This window comes from Choristoneura fumiferana, chromosome 23, assembly GCF_025370935.1.
Source record: "Choristoneura fumiferana chromosome 23, NRCan_CFum_1, whole genome shotgun sequence".
Lineage (NCBI taxonomy): Eukaryota > Metazoa > Arthropoda > Insecta > Lepidoptera > Tortricidae > Choristoneura > Choristoneura fumiferana.
Window position 1 is genome coordinate 13,151,090 of NC_133494.1, and position 22,703 is coordinate 13,173,792.

The 22,703-nt window shown below is 38.0% G+C and overlaps 1 protein-coding gene across 3 annotated transcripts in view; it reads left to right on the forward strand.

The window, feature by feature from the left end:
* Nucleotides 1-247: 247 nt before the first annotated feature.
* The window catches only part of LOC141441013 (uncharacterized), an 83,662-nt gene continuing 61,206 nt past the window's right edge, over nt 248-22,703 (forward strand). The window contains exons 1-2 of one of the 3 annotated variants that reach the window (XM_074105627.1): nt 248-501; nt 21,146-21,618. In XM_074105627.1, coding sequence (XP_073961728.1) covers nt 21,451-21,618 — 168 coding nt within the window. In that variant the 5' untranslated portion in view covers nt 248-501; nt 21,146-21,450. Of the gene's footprint in view, nt 502-7,360; nt 7,451-16,981; nt 17,056-21,145; nt 21,619-22,703 lie in introns of those variants that run through there. The other 2 variants (XM_074105628.1, XM_074105629.1) reach the window with 2 other exon arrangements.

A 22,703-nucleotide genomic window follows, 5' to 3' on the forward strand; every position in this document is an offset into this window, starting at 1 on the left:
TCACTATTGTCAAACACATACCAGCGTGTGCAGTGCGGCACACGCAACCCCCGCCGAATACAACGTAACAGAACAACACATCCCAACCCAAAGTGATCCCTAACACCGTACTCCAAAGCGTGTTTTGATAGGGATTATTCTACCAGGTTCAGTCGTTCCCGAAACTGATGTTTTCGCTCCAACCGATCCTGTTTTGCACTGCGCCTGCGCGAAAAAAGCTCGGACGCTCCGAACGCGTTTCCAGTCAAAGTAAGGCGGCGCGCCGGGTCGCGCGCTCGCCTGCCGACCGGCCCCGCGCCTGATGCGACGGCATTCGATGAGAAAAAAACCATTTCATCAATAAAAAGACGCTCCCCTTGCACCCTGAAACGCACGCACCGTTAGAACATGTCAATTTAACCGCGGTACCGGAGTGTGGAAGTTCGCGAGAGAACTGTCCGCAGTGTCTTCCGTTATGCTCGTGAATGTGATTGGCTTTAAGAGTGCAGATGTTTTGATGAGGTGAGTCGGTTTAAGGTCGAAGGTTACTCGTGGTTTCGTGCTTTTGTGCGAACGGTCATGTGGCAAATTACGGAGTTGGCGTGACATGCAACCTCGGGTAAAATCACTCAGCAATTTACATTTAGCCCGCCGTGCTTGGCTGCCGCCGTAATCATTACCGCGATTGACATCGTACAAGGCCACAACTGTAGATTAAACTAGAATAAACAAAAGGTAAAAGCATTTTATGACCTTTTCGTTGACACGATGTTGCATCAACTTTTCAATCTTTCAAACCTTTTGGTCGATTGACGCAGGTTGTGTTAGACTGTGCACACAAACTTATTTACAATACTTAAGTCCCCAGAATCAATTAAATCTGCAAACCGTCTTGGCTTCAATAGATAGGTAAGCTACATATACCTAGTGCTCCAGCATTACATAACAAGACTTTACCTATCAATTTTATAAATTCTTTATTATTTACGTAACAATGTGGGTTACTAGCACAAAGTCATTACCTAGCTAGATCAAGAATCAATCCAGGTAAGTACGTTATTTAGTTTACTCATTTTGTTTTCTTTTAAACTAGTTTATTTAAACATTTGTATAGAGATTATCTTTTGGTGTTTTTTACGGTGTACCATAGAGTTTTTCAGTCCACAAATATGACAATTAATTATTGTAATAAAATCTTGCCCTCATCCTATGTCCAAGACTCCGAGTGCAAATTATTCTTGATCACGCAAGGCGCGGGCCGGGCGGTCGAATTACTAACAAAGTTTACGGCGGAGTCCAAATACGCGATACCTTCGATAACTAGGTACAATGAGGAAAAATTACGTATTTGCCTGTAGAAAACGTTGACACCTAGCTATTACCTTCCTACATAAAAGTAGGTATTCAATTTAATTTTTGAAGTATATCGAACCAAGGAGTTGAAGAATATAACAAAAATACAACAACTATGACTTTTTATTGAACACGAGAAGGTAAATGCCATAGTGTTTGGCATGCTGCTAATTCCCAATAGATGACACCCTGCTGGCACCTCCATTGGCCATAAAATAAGAGATGACAAGTACTGGGACAGTGACAAAATCGGGTTGTTCAAAATGTTCACTTCACACCGTTGCCAGGCAATAGTCGCAAATTTATAAAAAAAAACGAAAGAAAGAAATAAAGAAAACATTTATTCGTGACATGACATGGCGTGACAAGACATGGGCTTATCTGGTTCACATTGTCCAACAACCCTAACGTCCCCAATTTTAGAAGTAAACGTCATAACTCCATCATCATCAGCAGCTGCAGCAGCCTATTATAGCAGTCCACTACTGGACATAGGCCTCCCCTAGTGAGCGCTATTGTGCCCTGTCCTCGGTTCCACGTCCAGCTTCTACCAGCAGCCTTTTCCAGATCATAACTCCACCTGGTCGGAAGGCGTCCTACACTACGTTTGCCGAGACGCAGCCTCCACGCAAGAATTCCAACGGTTGTCGATTCGGCAGATATGACCAGCCCACTGCCACTTCAACTTGCTTTTTCTCTAAGCTATGTCGATGATCTCATTGAGTATGGGATAGCCTCATTGCGGACTCTATCCTTCGGAGAAACTCCGAGCATAGCTCGTTCCGTACCTCGCTGAGGGACCCTGAACTAGTGTGTGTCCACGGTCCAGCTCCGTATATTATAAGTTGGTTCATTATCATCTTCAACATCTCAACCGTCCTACGCTGCTCTTATTTGCGCCGATCTGCGTTCTCCACTTGAGAACTTTTCGGCCCCAACGGCTGAGATCACTGGCACCACACATTGGTAAGTTGGTTGCTATCTAAGTATTACAATTCAGTTTAGCAAAGATATTAGCGATTCAACATCTGCTATTGCTACACTCTTGCTATCAAAACATAGTGAACTGTTAACAACAATTGCTCACTGCATAAATCACTTTAGTTACAGGTTTCGCTTACATCCAAAACGTGGTGAATAACAGTTATTAAGTAGCCATTAGCAGACCTACCAGGGCGGAGTGTATGTTCACTGTTGATATTAATATAATACAGTCTAAGAATTGTTAATACCTATTTTTAACTTCTATAACAGAGGGTGTGTTAAATTTGACGCTAATGTCTGTCTGTCTCTCTGACCGTCTGTCTGTGGCATCGGGGCTCTCAAACGGATGAACTTCGATGCATTTTTTACGTGAAAGCGTGTCTCCTTGCACTTTTTAGCTGCACACCCGAGCCAGATTTCAAGTCCTTAATCCCAGTGGTTGGAAATTTCAAGATTTATCCCGGTTCCGTGAGAATGTCGGGATATAAAGTAGCCTTGTGTTATTCCAGGTGTCCAGCTATCTACATATCAAATTTAAAAATCTAACAGAATTAGCAAACTCACAAGATTTCACGTTTAATATAGATTATTAGTTGGATAAATACTCCTGTATTGTCTATTTATGGAGCAAGGACTTTTTATCTCGAAATAGCCAATTTTAAATCTAAATAGCTATGAGAATTTTCCTCCAAAAGATCTTCGGGGTGGTGATTTTCCGCTAAATTAAAGCTGCCTATTTGCGGTATTACAGCAGCATCACGTAATCCAATCAAGGCAGCTTGCTGTCTGCCATACCATCTAGAGGTAATTACATTTTGTGGAAGGTAGTTGACTATTTGTCAAAAATCAATGCGTTCAAGCCTTGGGGCTTGTAGGAAAAGTAATTGGTTATGTATTATTAAAACCAAATGCGGACAATTGCGAGTTGGATTCGCGCACCGAGAGTTTCGTACAAATTTGTAGGTCACTATTAATGTCTAGTGCCAAGTGCCAACAGAGCCCCTATGCAAAATGAACGTAATGCGGAGTAATTTTACATTGGGTGGCAGATCAGACTTTAAAAAATAAGATTTTTCCCACTTTTAAACCCCCGACGCAAAAAGAGGGGTGTTATAAGTTTGACCGCTATGTGTGTCTGTCTATGGCACCATAGCTCTTAAACGGGTGGACCGATTTGAATGCGATTTTTTTATTTGAAATCAGGTTTTCTAGCGATGGTTCTTTCTAGGACATGTTTCAACAAAATCGGTTGAGCCGTTTTTTAGATATTGAAACTTGAATTGACAAAGTCGAGGGTTTTCCAACTTTTTGTTGGTAAGGTTATTTATTATTTTGATTCCACGTTTCTAATGATTAATTACACGACATAGAGTTTGACATTGATCCACATACCTTGATTTTGATTTCACTGATCTACTCCACGCGTTTTGATATACCTACACTGGAAAAAAAGATTTGTAATGACTAGAATTTCCTTGCATTACGATAGCGCTTATGAAATATGCGTGTTCATGCAGTTCCTCCACCTCCACACTGTAAGAACACACACAAATCACAAAACCCATCTATCACCACCACCACACATACTGACGCGTTTCAAACTCAACCAGAGCTCATCTTCAGAGTGACACAACCGTACACCATGCTACCAGTTGTTAGACTACCAGTTGTTGGTAGTAACTTGAGTGACTACAAAACCAAGGCCTACTAGCAGCTAAAAGCTAGGTGATGTCTTACAAAATCAGTTTTGCAATTTCAGAAAATTTTGTAAATTTTGGCTAAATGTCAAGTAGCCAAACTAATTCAGCTAGCCTTTTTCTTCAGTGTACGGTCGGACAATGGTATTTTGATTCTAGAAGGGTTTTCGTCGACTGAATTACGGAACCTTACAAAACAGCACTTCAGTGCCTCTAGTGTGGCGTTTATACAAAACATTCGTTTACTATTCGAAGACGTAAATCGAGCGTTCGATCGTCGATACGTAGCCGCCACATGCCCACGGTGCGGCGTCCTCACCCGTTTTCGTTACGATACGCGGACGAAATAGTTTACGTAGCAAGCAAACCTACACTCACAAAAGTTGTTGCGCAAACTTTCCGCTAGAGGCGCTGTCCGTGTTTCCATACAAATTGAGATTTTAAATCGAACGCAATCGAGACGTTTTTTTGAACGGGAAAATACACTAAGCGTACAGGTTAAGCACATCTTTACAACGATCACTTACCTACTCGTATAAAATATAAATGGCGTTCGAATGTAATCGTGAACTGTCATTGTGATGTATAAAGTTACCCTTTAGATTTTGATCTTATTTATCCCGAACAATGTTTACCTTGCACTTCATTTAATTTTCTGCAAGAGTTTCCTGTGCCAAGGGCTTGTCCTTAATATCCAGTAATTAACCTTCACCGGACAAAGGAGCACGGCGTCCGTGGGATTACTGTTAATACCTTAAAACCAGCTAAGCTGTATCGTCGTTATATTTGACGTGACGTAATAGGAATTAGAATGATTCTTTGTTGTTATTATTTTGTTCAGGGCTATTAAAGCGCGTTATAAAACCAATGACATCGAACCTATGCTACAGAACTAGGTAAGTAATTAAAACAAAAATATATTAAAACCTAAAAATACCTATTATACTTAGCTACGAGTATATTAATAAATAGGCGGGTGGGTTCAAACCTCGGCTCGCACCTCTGAGCTTTTCGAAATTCATGTGCGGAATTACATTTGAAATTTACCACGAGCTTTGCGGTGAAAGAAAACATCGTAAGAGGAAACCTGCACAAACATGCGAAGCAATTCAATGGTGCGTGTGAAGGTCCCAATCCGCCAAGCCCAAGCCCAAGCCCCCTTGTTCTCAGAGGAGGCCTGTGCCCAGCACTGGGACGTATATAGGCTGGGATGATGATGATTTTTAACCCCCGTCGCAAAAAAGGGTGTTATAAATTTGACCGCTGTGTGTGTCTGCCTGTGGCACATTAGCTCTTAAACGGGTGGACCGATTTGAATGCGGTTTTTTTATTTGAAAGCAGGTTTTCTAGCGATGGTTCTTAGACATGTCTTATCAAAATCGGTTCAGCAGTTTTTTCTTGTAATGTCCAGATTGGTTTAGGTTGCATGGGTTAGGTTTATTTTATAACAATTCTGTAAAATTTAGCATTTCTGCGAAAATGGCATTAAGTAGGTATTATAAATGACTATTATGTATTTCGTCTATTATTCTTTTTAAACTATGTATTTAAATACCGACATAGAGCTATATTCGATCGGTGCTATATTTTTACAGCTCTGTAAAAATATGCAAGTTGAAGTGGCAATGGGCGGGCCACATCGCTCGAAGAACAGATAACCGTTGGGGGAGAAAAGTTCCCGAGTGGCGAACGCAAACCGGAAGACGAAGCGTTGGCAGGTCTCCCACCAGGTGGACTGATGACATCGTGAGAGTAGCGGGAAACCGGTGGGTGCAAGTGGCGAGTTGTCGTTCATTGTGCCGTTCTAAGGGGGAGGCCTTTGTCCAGCAGTGGACGTCTTCTGGCTGATGATGATGATGATATTTTAATACGTACCCGACATTACACTTTTACTGGTACATTATTGGTACGAGACCCTACAGGGGGGCTACTACGAAATTCGAAAATCGAAGTTCGGATCGTACCGTCCCACTGACGCTATATCTTATACGAGATTGAGAGGGACGGGTCGGTATGATACGAACTTCGAGTTTCGAGTTTCGTAGTAAACGAAAGCGTAAGCGAAGCTGCTTATTCCGAACCACCTGCCAAGGAAGGTATCCACTAAAAGGACTGGCGAAAAGGGCATGATTAATGAGACAACTGACACCAGCAGGGCTACTACGAAACTCGAAACTCGAAGTTCGTGTCGTGCGGTCCCCCTGACACTTATACTATTTAATACGAGATCGAGAGGGACGGTACGATACGAACTTCGAGTTTCGAGTTTCGTAGTAGCCCTGCAGTGTTTTAGCTCTTTCCTTTGTTTGGTAATGTGGTTACAGTCGAGTGGTGCTGACGAGTTGAGCTCGGAATAAAGGGATAAACGTCTACGTTGGGACTTTGTGGTGTTGGACAGATAGCGCATGTAGGTGTTGAAAGCGTAAATGCTACCAATACATAATATCCAAGTTTGAATAATTGTTAATTTAATTTTTAATACAAGCCTTTTTCTGCGGACTACTTTTCGTTAACCGTGTTTGCATTGCCATTCAAAAATCATATCCGCACCCAATGTTTCAAGACGTTCAAGAGTTCCCTCTTGCGGAGACGATTCTAGCCGAACCACCAGAATGTCACCAGATTACTGTCTGGTCACCACATTTACATACGTATGCCAAATTTCAGTTCAATCACATATCAATAAATGGTTACGGGTATCAATAACTGATCCATAAGTTAATAAAGCTTTTAAAAATATCTTGACACAAAACATAAACAATGTAAGTACGTTAAACCCCCAGCGATAGTTTATGCTGTCGTCCTCTTCTTCTTCTCTTTTAAAATATGGCTTTTCTGTCCTAATTAATAGGACAATTTCGCCAGTGTCAAAGTAAACTCTCTTTGAGGGGATAGTAAAATTCCAGAAACCACGTGGAGACTTGCGTATTAAAAATGTCTTACACGAGAGCAATATAGAATTTTGTGATCACTGTTCACTGTTAAGGTTAATCGCCGCATAAAACACTATCAAAATTATACTTCAACTAGCCAAAGAAACAGAAATAGCAAAATTAGATATTGTCCACATCCGCCATGTTCGATTGCTACAAATCGAAACCGCTTTCGTCTTCACAAACGATGAGTTCCTATTCAAAACTCAATCGAGCTACAACAATCAAGAGTCCGGACTACATCGAGGTGACGTGTGGCTAATTACATCAACTGTTCATTCAGTTAGTTTCCAACTTTGAATTGTGCCAGACGTTATTTTGCAAATCCATTCAAGTCAAGTTGACTTAGGCCTGGGTAAACGGGGTTACGAATTCGTCTGCACGCGACTGTGTTCTGTAAACATAGTTTGGCTGGGCCCATAAAGGCTAGATTGGGATTTGATTAAACAGTACTATTTGTTGTTTTGTGAACCACCTCTCTCCCGTCTTCAGAAAACTAGAAGAGTAAGCTTACAGAACAGCAGAATTTTTCAGTATGCATTATATTTGCAGTTATTATAATACCAACTGTGAGCTAAAACTCTTAGAAAAAAGGTTGACCTTAAAAATGAAAGTATGTTGTAAAGGTAAACCAAAAATATATGACTATTGTCAAGAGGACGCTATTGTTCTTATTTATATGGCAATAGTTCAGTATAGTCGGAACAATGACATCTTGACTTGTCTACAACGTTTACCTTGTTAGCTATGATGTTAATTTGGAAAGGTTTTTTGTGAAATAGTTCATTCCCCAAGCATTTTTTTTTTCAGTAGTTTATTATAATAGTTATTTGTGCAACAAGAGAGCAAAGTTGTTTTTTGTTGCGAGTGTTGATTTTCAATCCCGAGTAAGCGAAGGATTCTATAATTGAATCACGAGCGTTAGCGAGTGATTCTAGGTTAGAATCCTGAGATCAGCAAGGGATTGAAATACACGAGATGCAAAAAAACTTTGGTCTCGTGTGACACATACAATTTTTCACCTCAGCAGCGAGAACATAATTTAAATGTAACATAAGAATAAAACCACATATACCTACCTGTTTACAAAATAAACACATTTTTTTAAATAGAATCCGATTATTATCAAATATAATAATTACATTTAAAACCATAAAAAGAGTCCAGTAGCTACAATACAAATCGCATACTCATAACATGCAATCTTAACTTCTTGTACTAATGTCACACTTATTTTTTAATACTGCAAAAAGCCTCATCTCGGGTAATTGAAAAGGTTGAACAATTAAACCTTTAAATATGATTTTTATTAAGATTTCTATTACATAAACATAAATAGATTTGTTAAAAAAATCATTCAATTTAACAAAAATTAATTATACTGTAGAGGCAGTATACGGAATTCTTTTATAAAAAAAAAACAAGAGAAGCGGCTTTCGTGCAACGAGGTTGCATACTTTATTAAAAGATCAGGAAAATTTACATTTTGGAAATATTTCGATATATTTTTAATACCAAAAATTTAATTTAAGTTTGTAATCGACAAATTTAATCCTATCTCTTGCTTTTTTCGAGTTGAAGTGAAATGACAGATCAAAGTAAAGTTCAAATATTTGGAATTCAGTGAGTAGACCCAACACTGTACTCAGCATTTAAAAAAAATAATTAAAAAGTTACTTTGTCTCACGGAGTGAGCAAAATGCGATTTTGCTCACTGATTTCTCATAGCAAAACCTGCCTGTTTGAGGTGCTGAGGTGAAAACATTATTTACAATGATCCGTTGTTGACTACGAATCGTTTTGGGCATTTTTGTTATTTTTCAAAGAAACCGCCACAGTGACACTGACAATCATTAAAATTATTGCCAGTGTAAGAAGTAAGTTCCAATGAAATTCCGCAACATGGCGAGTAGTCATAATAGATTTCTGGTCAGGCTTTAAGTACTATGAGTTGAGTCTATTATTACTCGGTATTAGTTGTTAAAAGTCATTAATCATCAACCAGTACCTAATTCACTATTTGATTTAAGTGGGCTCATGTAAAAATAAATAAAAAATTTCGTGATAAAGTCGTTCGTGAAAAAGTTTTTCGTGAAATAATTTAATACTAGCGCCAATAAGCTGAAGCAGACCATATATTAGTTCTATAGTCTATGGTAAAACCTACAAAAGATGAATCAACTTTGTTTATCTTCTGAATGCAGCGAACCACACATAAAATTAATGTATCTTTTGTCACAGACTGATCCGAGTAATAAACATTGTCAAAGAGCTCGCAGCCTTGAAGATAAAAACGCCATGGTTTGCTGGATCCATCTCACTTGACCGATTTCCTAGCTCTGCGGTACCATTGCAACGGTCCGGTTTTATTTCCGCATACGGCGAAACTTCGTTGTTTACGTTTTGTTTTAGAGTGGACTTGTTTTTTGTTTGTTTTTGATATTGTGTTGATACGAAGTTGGAAATAGAAGTTAGTGGAAGTTAGTTAGTCGTAGTTATTTGTTGTAGCGGGTGAAGTAATTTGCGCGTTACGGAAATAGTAAGTAGTTGCATAAAGCGTGTATTTTTGATAAAAACACAATAAGTTATCATATTGTTTTTCAGTGATATAAAGCGATATTGCAATAAATACTATGACATCGTAATTTTTTTTTTAATTTTTGAGAAGCAGTTTATTGCGTAGAATAATTTTAAACGAGCGAGTTTTCAATAAAAACAAATTAGTAATCGATCATGTAGCGATACTTGCATGTTAATTTATTTTAAAAGTAAAAAAGTAGTACACTGCAATACAATACAAATACTCTTTATTTTATACCGGCAAGCGGTAAGCGATACAGAAAACAGATACACAGAGAAAAAAATACAAGGTAAGCAATAGGCGGCCTTATCGCTTAAGAGCGATCTCTTCCAGGCAACCTTTTTACAGAAAGAAGAATGGACTAGTTTACAACAGGTGGTGCATCAAAAGTAGATCAGAAAATACCTACCTGGTACCTATGTTTTATTGAATAATAAAACATATGCAAGTGTGTTCATTAGGAAATTTAGTACTAACCTTAAATTTTGTGGTTATGAGAAAAATACCTACACGCGGTTGTTTTTTCATTTATAATGGACGTTGAAAATAGAAAAATAATTTAAAAAATATTTGTGCTAGATTCGTGCATTCCTACACCTACGTATTTATACCCGATTGTTTCGAAGCCCAAAAGGAGGGTTATTAAGAGATGAATCGACAACAACAATTTATCTCAATCAACATGCATGATTTTTCTCGCGCCCGCCTAGTTAGATATGACTTCAAAACTTGTATCATTTCATTTTCTGACCAATTGTAACTATCACACTTTTCGAACAGAAGCACAAATTACTGATTGTCAAGTTAGCGTTCTAGTTTTGTTTTCTGTTTTCTTGTTATTGATTGAATGTTATTAAGTAGGTCTGTAAGTAACAGTTGTAACAGTTTGAAATAAGTTATTTGGTTTAACACGAGATTACCTTGAAGTAGGTGAAAAGTCTTTGACCGTGACGGTTCAGTCATCATTAATTTTGGATAGTTTGAAATCACTTGATTCGTCTTGCTTTGTAAAATATTTAGAAATCGGACATCATCACACGATTTTTTGCACTAGTCTCTAGCAAAACAAAATACGTCAGAAAATCCTCGAATTTTTGGTTTGATTAGCTTAGCTAAAGAGCTATTCAGATAACCTAGTTTTATTTTAATAGCAGACTAACTGCTGTTTATTTTATTTCACATTAGTAAAACAAGTACCTGATGCCGTATATTTATATGACAGCAGTGGCGTGGGTCGAAAATTTTCGTCAAGCAGCTCGGACTCCGGGAAAAGCGCGAGTTAGGTAGGAGTAGGACCTAACCGTTAGGTCTTCGGATGCACCATTAACAAGACAACATGTACCTATAGATGTGAAGCTGGTTACTAACATTTTAAGCCTAGCGGCTAGGAACGGTTTCTTTGGCTTATTCCCATTTCTAGCGATAACTAGCGGCTGGAAACGGCTGCTTACATTTAATTGTATATTCACATGATTTAGTTATTTGTTTTTGTAGTTTTTCTTTTTCGTTCGTTTTGCGAACGAAAAAAATATACTCCTTTGCGGCGGTATGGCGGCCATTTGAAACCCATGCCATGGTGTATTACGTGAATAGCTATTCACGAACTCGACGATGATTCATCATCATCCCAGCCTATATACGTCCCACTGCTGGGCACAGGCCTCTCTCAGAACAAGAGGGCTTGGGCATAGTTCCCACGCGGCCCAGTGCGGATTGGGAACTTCACACGCACCATTGAATTGCTTCGCAGGTTTGTGCAGGTTTCCTCACGATGTTTCCTTCACCGCAAAGCTCGTGGTAAATTTCGACGATGATTAGCTGTGTAAAAATTAGCTTGGAACAAATGGTTGAATTGTTTTTTTTTTAAATTAATGTATTCGCGTCGATATGGCGGGCTGTAAGCCACACCGAAGAAGTATGGCGTTACGCTACCGCCTACCTCTTTTTTTTATCGAGTATCGGAAAATACAATCATTTTTGTGGAACAAATCGTTCGACACTCGTTATTTATCCGACAAGTTCGATTAACGCCCACGTGATTGGGCCGCCGGTACCAGCGCTATGGCCATCATTTTTTTTTGTCATTCCGTAATTAGACCCCTGAAGAACCGCCATACTGGTACAAATCATCTAATATTTTGTGTCACCATCTCCCGGTCTAGGCTGCAGCAACGCGCTGCGGCGGCGCGTTGTGACGTCATCTCGTAGAGCGGATGACCGGACATTGTTCAGAATTCTCAAAGCTATTCTCAAAGTATCATGGGAGTGCTGAGATGAATTGTGCGGATTGTGGCCTGCAGCTGTGTAGGTTTCTCTACCATACTTCGCGCAGCCGTCAATCGTATAATTATTTATTAAATTAAATATAGTATAATGTAAGACTACATATTATACATAGCACAACCTTCCAATATTGTTCTTTACTATTTTGTGGCTTTGGCTCATATTTATTTTCCAATAGGGTTCCGTTATTGAAAAAGTTTGGGAGCGACCGTTAGGGATCTACACATACTTACAAGTTGTTTCATAAAAATTCATCATCTAAATAATTTCGGCTAGCGATTTGTAGTTATAATCATTACTCTTGCTAATGTTTCTCTTCATTATTATTATTGTTGATAAATTGGTACCTACTACTAATAAAGAAGTTTTAAGGTTTTATCCCACTAATATAATATTGATTGAATGTTATTAAGTAGGTCTGTAAGTAACAGTTTGAAATAAGTTATTTGGTTTAACACGAGATTACCTTGAAGTAGGTGAAAAGTCTTTGACCGTGACGGTTCAGTCATCATTAATTTTGGATAGTTTGAAATCACTTGATTCGTCTTGCTTTGTAAAATATTTAGAAATCGGACATCATCACACGATTTTTTGCACTAGTCTATAGCAAAACAAAATACGTCAGAAAATCCTCGAATTTGTGGTTTGATTAGCTTAGCTAAAGAGCTATTCAGATAACCTAGTTTTATTTTAATAGCAGACTAACTGCTGTTTATTTTATTTCACATTAGTAAAACAAGTACCTGATGCCGTATATTTATATGACAGCAGTGGCGTGGGTCGAAAATTTTCGTCAAGCAGCTCGGACTCCGGGAAAAGCGCGAGTTAGGTAGGAGTAGGACCTAACCGTTAGGTCTTCGGATGCACCATTAACAAGACAACATGTACCTATAGATGTGAAGCTGGTTACTAACATTTCTAGCCTTGCGGCTAGGAACGGTTTCTTTGGCTTATTCCCATTTCTAGCGATAACTAGCGGCTGCAAACGGCTGCTTACATTTAATTGTATATTCACATGATTTAGTTATTTGTTTTTGTAGTTTTTCCTTTACGGCGGTATGGCGGCCATTTGGAACCGCCAGAAAAGTATGCCATGGTGTATTTCTTGAATGGCTACTCGACGATGATTAGCTGTGCCAAAATTAGCTTGGAACAAATGGTTGAATTGTTTTTTTTATTAATGTATTCGCGTCGGTATTGCGGGCTGTAAGCCACACCGAAGAAGTATGGCGTTACGCTACCGCCTACCTCTTTTTTTTCGACTATCGGAAAATACAATCATTTTTGTGGAACAAATCGTTCGACACTCGTTATTTATCCGACAAGTTCGATTAACGCCCACGTGATTGGGCCGCCGGTACCAGCGCTATGACCATCATTTTCTTTTTGTTATTCCGTAATTAGACCCCTGACGAACCGCCATACTGGTACAAATCATCTAATATTTTGTGTCACCATCTCCCGGTCTATTAGGCTGCAGCAACGCGCTGCGGCGGCGCGTTGTGACGTCATCTCGGAGAGCGGATGACCGGACATTGTTCAGAATTCTCAAAGCTCTAGCTATTCTCAAAGTATCATGGGGAGTGCTGAGATGAATTGTGCGGATTGTGGCCTGCAGCTATGTAGGTTTCTCTACCGTACTTCGCGCAGCCGTCAATCGTATAATTATTTATTTATTAAATTAAATATAGTATAATGTAAGATTACATATTATACATAGCACAACCTTCCAATATTGTTTTTTTACTATTTTGTGGCTTTGGCTCATATTTATTTTCCAATAGGGTTCAGTTATTGAAAAAGTTTGGGAGCGACCGTTTGGGATCTACACATACAAGTTGTTTCATAAAAATTCATCATCTAAATAATTTTCGGCTAGCGATTTGTAGTTATAATCATTACTCTTGCTAATGTTTCTCTTCATTATTATTATTGTTTATAAATTGGTACCTACTACTAATAAAGAAGTTTTAAGGTTTTATCCCACTAATATTAATGCGAAAGTTTGTAAGTCTTTTTGTTTGTTTGTTACCTCTTCACGTGTAAACCGCTAAACCGATTTAGATGAAATTCGGTATACAGATAGTTTGAGTCCTCGGGAACGATAGTTTTTATCCCGGAAATTTACATAGTTCCCGCGGGATACCGATAAAGGAGTTCTATGCGGACGGTGTCGCAGGCAACAGCTAGTTTACTCATAATTATCATACAATACAATACAATACAATACAAAGACTCTTTATTGTACACCAGACATACAGAAAACAGATACACAGAGAAAAAAAATTACAAGGTGAGCAATAGGCGGCCTTATCGCTTAAAAGCAATCTCTTCCAGGCAACACTTTTTTCAGAATGAAGGAAGGACTAGTTTACAACAGGTGGTGCATCAAAAATAGATCAGAAAATTTAAACGTAACAGAAATACATCTACGAATACATAATAATGCTCAGAATTGAATATCATAATGTTGCTCAGAATGTCAGCACAGTATTCTCACTTACCTACTCCCTGAGACATTAAGGTCTTGATAACATCGTGTTAAATGCACGTTCGTTTGTTTTTGCATATTTGTCACTTGGACACTTTAATATTTTCCAGGCACAAACAATAGGACATTGTTGTAGAGGCTTGAAAGTATAAGCAATAGATGAACGAGTTAGCTTGAAGGCTGACACTTAATTTTGGCCGAGACTAAACATTGTGCTTTTCACGATCACTGCGAGGAAATAGAAAATATTTATCACAAAACAAACAATAAGAATCCAATGACTGCGTTGCTCCCGCCGATTTTAGTTTTTTCTTAGTGGGCAGTACGCAACCACATATTTAATAGTATATTTTGTCTTAAGGGCGGTAAATAAGAAATTACGAACGAGAGTCTATTAGAAGCCCGAAGGAGGGCTTTAATAAGTCGATGTTCTTAAATCTAGTACCGCCCGTGCGACATACAATGTTTTTCTCAAACATGCTCGGAAATGTATGCGTTAATGTCACGAAATGGAGACTACCACCTCCCTACATAACTTCTTGGCCTAGGCCATGAAGTATGTATGAAAATCCATTATTGTCCGCTGCTCTAACTTTTTCTCTCTCATCTTCAGAGCAACACAACCGTTCACCATGCTACCAGATGTTAGAAAATGTATAATGACAATATCAATTTTGTGAAAGGTTCCGAACACGTGTATCAACTCAATAAAATATCAATTTGATTGACATCAGTGAACAATAATAATGTTACTCACTTCGGAACAAAGACGCAATTGTATCGCGAGACGGCGAATTCAAAAGAAAAGCGTTAAAAACCCCCTTTACCTTGAAGGCTTGAGGAAATTCTTTCATGGAACATGAGAAACAATGGAAGACATTTAAGCTCGAAGCTTTCAGCACTCTGCACAATGAACATTTTATTGTGATCGGTGCGACCTCTCGGACAAAACTGAGTCTGTGGATATTTTGTCACTTTGAAATTTATAAATAAAAACAGTAACAGAAAAAGTTTTATGAAAGAAAAAATCCGTATAGGTACCATTCGGGAATACGAATACACCTACGCACATAATTATACAAGCTTACAAAAGTACCTATGCCGTCATCGGTCCTGTTCCCTTTTAAAGTTGTCAACAGATCAATAATTTCAGCTCTCATTACAGAGGAATGGTAGTCATTCCATTGAATTAAAAAGGATAAAATGATTTCACAAAATTCCATATTTCACAAATTGAAAGATCAGAACTAATAAAAGCAGAACCTAAAAGCCCATACTAGCCTACAAAAATGTTATCTTAGAAAAAGCTCTTAGGAACTAATTATAAACGCCTAGGTACTTCGCACATGCACAACATCCCTTTTAAATATTTCCTTAACTGTACTCAACCCTGGCACGTGCAACCCAGAGCTCGGTGCAAGAACAAAAGAATAAACGCTTTGAAAAGGCTAGAATATTAAAAGAGTTCTTGTCCAAGACTCGCATCACTTTCCTCGCGAAAAGACGACTGTGGAACAGACCGCTCTTGTAATTTAGCTGTATGCCTAAGATTTTACTGTAAGATATTGTATCTTCATTCTAAAATAACAAGGTCGTAGCCCTAGGGTAGTTAAGAGTATGACTATTACCATCTATTACCCTAAACTTGGTTGAGACAAGTGTACTCAGTTCAAGCCTCGTTGGATTCTTGTAGATCTAACAAAAATAACTTAAAAAAATACAAAAAGATGATCTTAAATTATGTATACACCTATCTTATTAGGAAAGGCTTAGGATTTTATTAGATACGCTGCCAAGTTTAGGGTTAAAGAACAACAACGGCAACCAACGCAAAACGGGGTCACGCCGTTTTACCACCTTAATCGTTTTTATTGTTTTATTTTTTATTTATAATTGAGTATATTAGTCTGTAATGTAAGGTATGGGTCATGTTGCCCGAAATAAATTATTTTATTAATATTAAAATTAATCAAGCGGTGAGTCTACCACGCCACTCGATCGATCAAGTCACAAAACGATTGATGTGGTAAAAAGTAGCGTCCAACCAAACGTTACATGAAAACTCGTAAAATTCTAATTTCTGTAGAATTTCTGTCAAAATCAAAACTAAACAAAAACTCCAATTTAGCGCCAAAAATTCGGTCGAACACTGAGTAGGTAAATAAATAGTAAGAATTATCGACGGGTGACAACCCATCCTTTAATTAAATATAAATCCATCAATAAATTTTACTGATTAGTTAAGATAAAGTAAGTGCTATAAAAAGATACGGATAAAAATAACTGGACTAAAATAGGTCGCCACCTCTTAGTCTGTAGCTATTGGATTTCAAGGTGTTGAGGTTGTGTGTGGGAGGCTGAAAGGCTTTTCCAGTTATTTGGGTATTTTCCATACAAATTAATGCAATTGTGAAAAAATATAAGTATCTACTTATATCCCAAAGTAATATACGTAATCATCATCCCAGCCTATATACGTCCCACTGCTGGGCACAGGCCTCCTCTCAGAATGAGAGGGCTTGGGCCGTAGTTCCCACGCGGGCCCAGTGCGGATTGGGATATTCACACACACGTATGTGCAAGTTTCCTCACGATGTTTTCCTTCACCGCAAAGCTCGTGGTAATTTCAAATGTAAATCCGCACACGAATTTCGAAACTCACGAGGTGCGAGCCGGGGTTCGAACCCACGATCCTCTGCTTAGGTCTTAGGTCAAAGGGTCAAACCACTCCACCACCACGGCTTCTATAAATAGGTAATAATTAATGAAAAACAACGACATTCAATATAAAATTATGATTTAAATTACTAAATTCACCACCTCATTCATCATACTCATAGTAAGATCAAACAAACTTGACGAGCATAAGTCAGCTGATTACATTATGTCCTCTTATTCCAACGCGAAGCTAATGCCATTTGGCCCATTCAGGTTCAGTAAAGGGTAGCTTTTAGTTGATAAGCCCCTTTGAAGATCTCTATAGTGAGCGACATTTGGGCGCCCCTGGAATTCTTAAAGGTAACGCTTTATTTTTAACCCCCGACGCAAAAAGAGGGGTGTTATAAGTTTGACCGCTATGTGCGTCTGTCTGTAGTACCGTAGCTCTTAAACGGGTGAACCGATTTGAATGCATTTTTTTTATTTGAAAGCAGATTTTCTAGCGATGGTTCTTAGACATAGTTCATCAAAATCGGTTCAGCCGTTTTTTAGATCACAAAGTCGGGGGTTTTCCAACTTTTTGTTGGTTAGGTTATAGGCTATAGCTAGTTTGTATCATCAGGTTCATTATCATCAGCATCCCAGCCTACAGGTAATTACGTCCCACTGTTGGGCATATGAATCCTCACAGAATGAGAGGGCTTGGGCCGTAGTTCCCGCACGGGCCCAGTGCGGATTACGAACTCCATATACACCATTGAATTGCTTCACAGATGCTGTATTGGTAAATATTTTTTGAATGTTTGTTTCTATACCTAATTTTAATAAAGATAATATTGCCCTTGCAAAAAAAAGGGAAAAATAACTCCATTAAGTACCTAACTTATATGTAGTTCAACAATAGGTCTCACTGTTGAACTTACAAACTAGTTAAGTAAATGTAATGTTACTGGAACTGTTGGTCCAGATTGTTGATGTTTAAAGTTACTTAATAAAGTCCTTAGACAACTAGACTTGTTTTTTCCTTTTTTTTTTTTTATTTTTTTTTAAGTCAATGGGGTTTTGATTTTTTTAAATTATTTTTACTTTATGAACTTGACATACTACTCGTAGAAACTATACCAGCGAAGTTTTGCTTTCCACTTTAATTTCCTATTTATGTGAAGTCGGCGGGAGTAATTACAAAGCAGTGTGAATAACATTTTAGGATGTTAATAACCCCCATCAAAAGCACTAGTAAAAAATCAAGCCTGGAATGGGGTAATAGACAGAAATCTTTATTTTTCGTGTCTCCATTTCAATAAATATGCCACTTATTACATTTAGGCTTGTGACACTTGGTTTTCATATTTCAACGTTATATAACTCGTCGACATTACTTTCAAAGTCAAAGTCAAAATATCTTTATTCAGCCGTCACCCTATCAACGTAGGTATGTAATGCAGCCGAAACTTCTATGTCGTTAATTTTAGCAACAAAATTGACACGTTTGAGTTTTGGGTATAATAATGTACCTAACTATAAATAATATTATTCAATTTAAGCTAAAAGAAGCACTTTATTCATGGCAAAAAATCACTGTAGAGATGAAACTAGTAGAGACTCAACGAGGTATACTCGTACATATTTTTGTTAAAACAGATCTACGAGTACAATGTCATTTAATGACCTGCGTAGGTACACCATAAGTTGTTACACAAGTAGTAACCACAACTTCTAAAATAATATAATAATAATAATAATAAATTTGAAATGTAACGGTTCCCATAAGCACCCTTACATAATGAAATAAACAGAATTTGAACCTTCCACTATATCCCAATTCCCAGGTGCTAACAGACAGAGGCTTTAAAATACACCAAAATTGTTTGAGAAAAAATGGTACCTGGTAGGTATACGGCAGTTTGCTTTGCGCTCGATTTGGCGGGGACACTACCGTAACCCCAGATATCATCATTGACGTAGGATCACAGATATAGATACACCGTAGGACCTACTTATTGTTATTTTTATTAACCAAGTATAACAATATACTAAATAAATTAAAATAAATTTAATAATATGGCCCACTGTAGAGCTATAAAGAAAACTAAAGTTCAATCTTTGTTTAATCTGTTAGAACAGTTCATATTTCATTTCCCGCCCCCGAGTACAACCAGCAATCAAAGATTAAGGCCGGCGGCGTAACTACGTAACTATAGCGAGCGAGGATCATACGTAACTGTAGCAAAAAATACTAGTTACCCTGGAGCAGTGTTAATCCCGTTATCCAACGGAGCGATCAGAGGAGAACATTTTCCTCCCGAGAACCAGACATATGACCAAAGTTTGCTAACTTCGCTTCGGTACACCTTTTTGATAGTTCTTGTAAGTCTTTCGCTTTGTTCTGACCTTTGAAATCAGGTAGGTACTTTGTTATTGCTCGTGTTGCGGCTTTCCTCTACTTCGAGATGACTTCTGTGATGTCTTTTTACCGAGTTTAAAAGCCTTACTTGAATGAATTCATTTTCTCTGTTGTAGATACTTTACTTAGTGTATATCCTTCGTAACTTTTAGGTTGTGAATGTTTTCAATACATTCCGAAATCTGCTAAGTCACGCCTGCCTGACAGGAATTGTGTAGTATGTTCGGTCAAATTTGTTCACTGTTGAAAACTATATTACGTTCATCATCATCATCATAATCATCATCATCCGGAAGACAACAAGAGGAACAAAGGTTCGTAGGATGATGAACATTAGTCCTGTAAAGTTTTAACATCTACCTGTACTACCAGTATTTCCATGGAAACGTGACGTCAAGTTTCAGCGAACAGGCGATCGTTGATCGAATGAACCGTCGCAAGTCGTAAGGCGATCATATCGGTCCGTGTACCACGGGGCCTCTGGCACCGACCAATCTAACATCACCGAAGCTTTCGATTTTGTACGACTTGGCTAAATATAGAAATAATGCTTTTATAGCGTAACCAGGAAGCGGTGCCTGTAATTTCGTTGTCGTTGGATTCAGATTCCTATTATTATGGTTTGTCAGCGATGGAATTTACTTTACAATAAAAGGTACCCTGCAAACAGATGTCATTTTGAATTTATGATTTATGGTTCTAAGTAATGTACAAATTAATAAGCTTGGTGTCCAAATTTTAATGTTATGAATAAGCACCTTTTTCAAGTGAACGTGTCCTTGTCGGATTTGTCTAAGTCATCAAAGCGAATATCTTTTTTTTGTGATATATCGTCATAGCGTACTAAAATCATATAATGTGCATTTTCATAAAATACAGAAATTAATGATGCCACAGAAACCCTAAAATTATTGACAATATTTATTACAATTTGTCAGAAATGACGCGATCGAAGTAAAAATTCATGAAATATCGTGTCCATAAAATATACTGATAGCAAAACAAAGACAAATCACGGAAGCAACATTTCCAAACCAATTGATCAACTTATTCATTCATCGTCGAACGTTGCTATAACGCTTGTTCTATTCGCTGCGGAAACCACTAAATCAAATCATCCGCGGCCTGCGGCTCGGCCGCTAAAGGAAGAATCCGGGAAAATTTGTTTCGCATTACAATCATTGGATCGTCGCGGAGCAGTCCACAATTACGTCCCCAAAGGAAGCGATCCATCAACTCATTGCCTACACTTATTAGCTCTATTTTGGCGGCAAATTGCCTGCTGCCAATATAGGCAACTTTGTTAAAAACTAATTTTCCGCAATAATCGAGCGTTTGCTTGGCGTAATTGAAAGCGCTAGTCGAGTGGAAGGTCGAGTTGGGTTCGCAGAATTACAACAAAATGTTAGAGCGTAGGATGAAAACGAATTTTATAGACTATAGGTTGAAGGCTTATTCATATTCCTTTTTTTTATAAACTTAATATTCTGTATGTAATTCCGAAGCCAACCGCAGACAACCACTGGTATGTAGGTACTGGAGCTTAGATACTTGAAATTTGGCACACATAACTATGTTTTAGTTTCACAGGGGTGCACTATGTACCTATAGAAAGATTTTTCTAAATTATTACTGGAGCTTTTTAAATCTATATTTAATCGTTTTCTGGAGGCAAAGCGAATAGAGGCCATCTTAGTGTTGAATTCGATTCTGACGTAAACTAACGATGTAAGCCGATGTTTGCTTCAATGAGTAATAATTAAGGCCTTTTGTTTGTTGCAGGTGGTGAAGCATGCAAGAACGCTGTGTAAATAAAAGGTCTATTATATAAAACAGAAGCAATAAATAATTTAAAATAGAAACCCCGTAGTTCTATAGACGCTCGCTATTGTAAAGTGCTAAAATTAGTCAAATTAACACAGAATTCTTCCATATTAGAATTTAACTGCGTGTGAACTGTGTTGTTGAACAGTTGTTGAGACAGTGCAAAATGTTGAATAATCGGGACATATTAGAGCTCTTTGAGTTGTGTACTGTTAGTAAAGGAAGTGTAGTGTAATTTGTCGAATGATGTTAGTGAAGCTAAAATGCCTGCGCGAGCGCCGTCTTCGTCGAGCTTGATGCGGCCGTTCGTGGTGTTGGCCCTGCCCGGAATGTATTTGCTGTACAAGTACAACCAGTACCGACAGCAGCAAATGGAGACCGCGCGGCGCCGCGTCACCGAGCGCGAGCTTATGCATCTCAACACTAAAATCGTGAGTATCTACAGCTGATAAAATAAAAAAATGTTCGTAGCATCGAGTTTCGTCGTGTATTTCCACCTTCACGAGACGGTTTTGAAACAAGAAAAGAAGACAAATAAGGGTGTGGTTCTTAATGAAAATTATGTTTTTTTTTGTATTAGGTACTTAATAGGAAAAGAAAATAGGTTTTTGCTAAAAATTCCATTAATTATCTGCAGGATTTTCTGCTGACTGTTTTTGCATTGTCATCCAATATAAGGGAATATAAGTAAGTATACCAAATTTCAAGTGAGTTAATTTTCCTAACTTCTAAGATTTGACATAAGCAAACCAACATTGCTTATAAAATACAAAATATCCATAGGACTAAAACTACTATTAAATTAAAATAACTAAGTATGTACGCCAATTAAAATTCCATGATGATGAAAGCCGACGTATAACAAAACGCAAAAGGATCGATCACATTAGAATCAGATACGTTGGAGCAGTCTCGAATGGAATCCAAGAATGGCAACCATTGCCGATAGTAGTTAGATAAGATCACTCTGAGCAAGATAGAGTACTTCCGCACATGTATAGACTTTTACCTACTAGACGATTCTTCAAAAACATCAGATAAGTAAGAGTGATTTGTTACTTAATTCACAAATTCACCCAGCAGAGTTGGTACAATACCAATAGAAAAATAAAGCATTCATCATTGACTCTCACACCCATTGCTTCTAGAGCCTGGAACTATTTACTGGTACTTATTTTCCTCGCCGTAACAGCAGAATAAAGAAAGAAAGTAAAGAGTGTCTTTTTTGAATGGTTAAAGGATTATGGTGGCTTTATCCCATTTCCGGTGATAGAATAAGGTTTTAAAGTTGACAACAAGTTTAACACGTATACAGGTGTATTGTCGGAGCTAAATTTTAATCTATTCCCAGATACTTCCATTTTGTTCTATCGAAACCCTAAGAATTTCCAAATCGGACTAAGTACATATTCAAGTTCTCCAAGCTTATACACAGTACATAAACGCGAATAAACAAAGTGTTACAGCTTTGTCGAACCACTAATGAAGCGGGCTGTGAAAAGTGTTGCCGGCACAT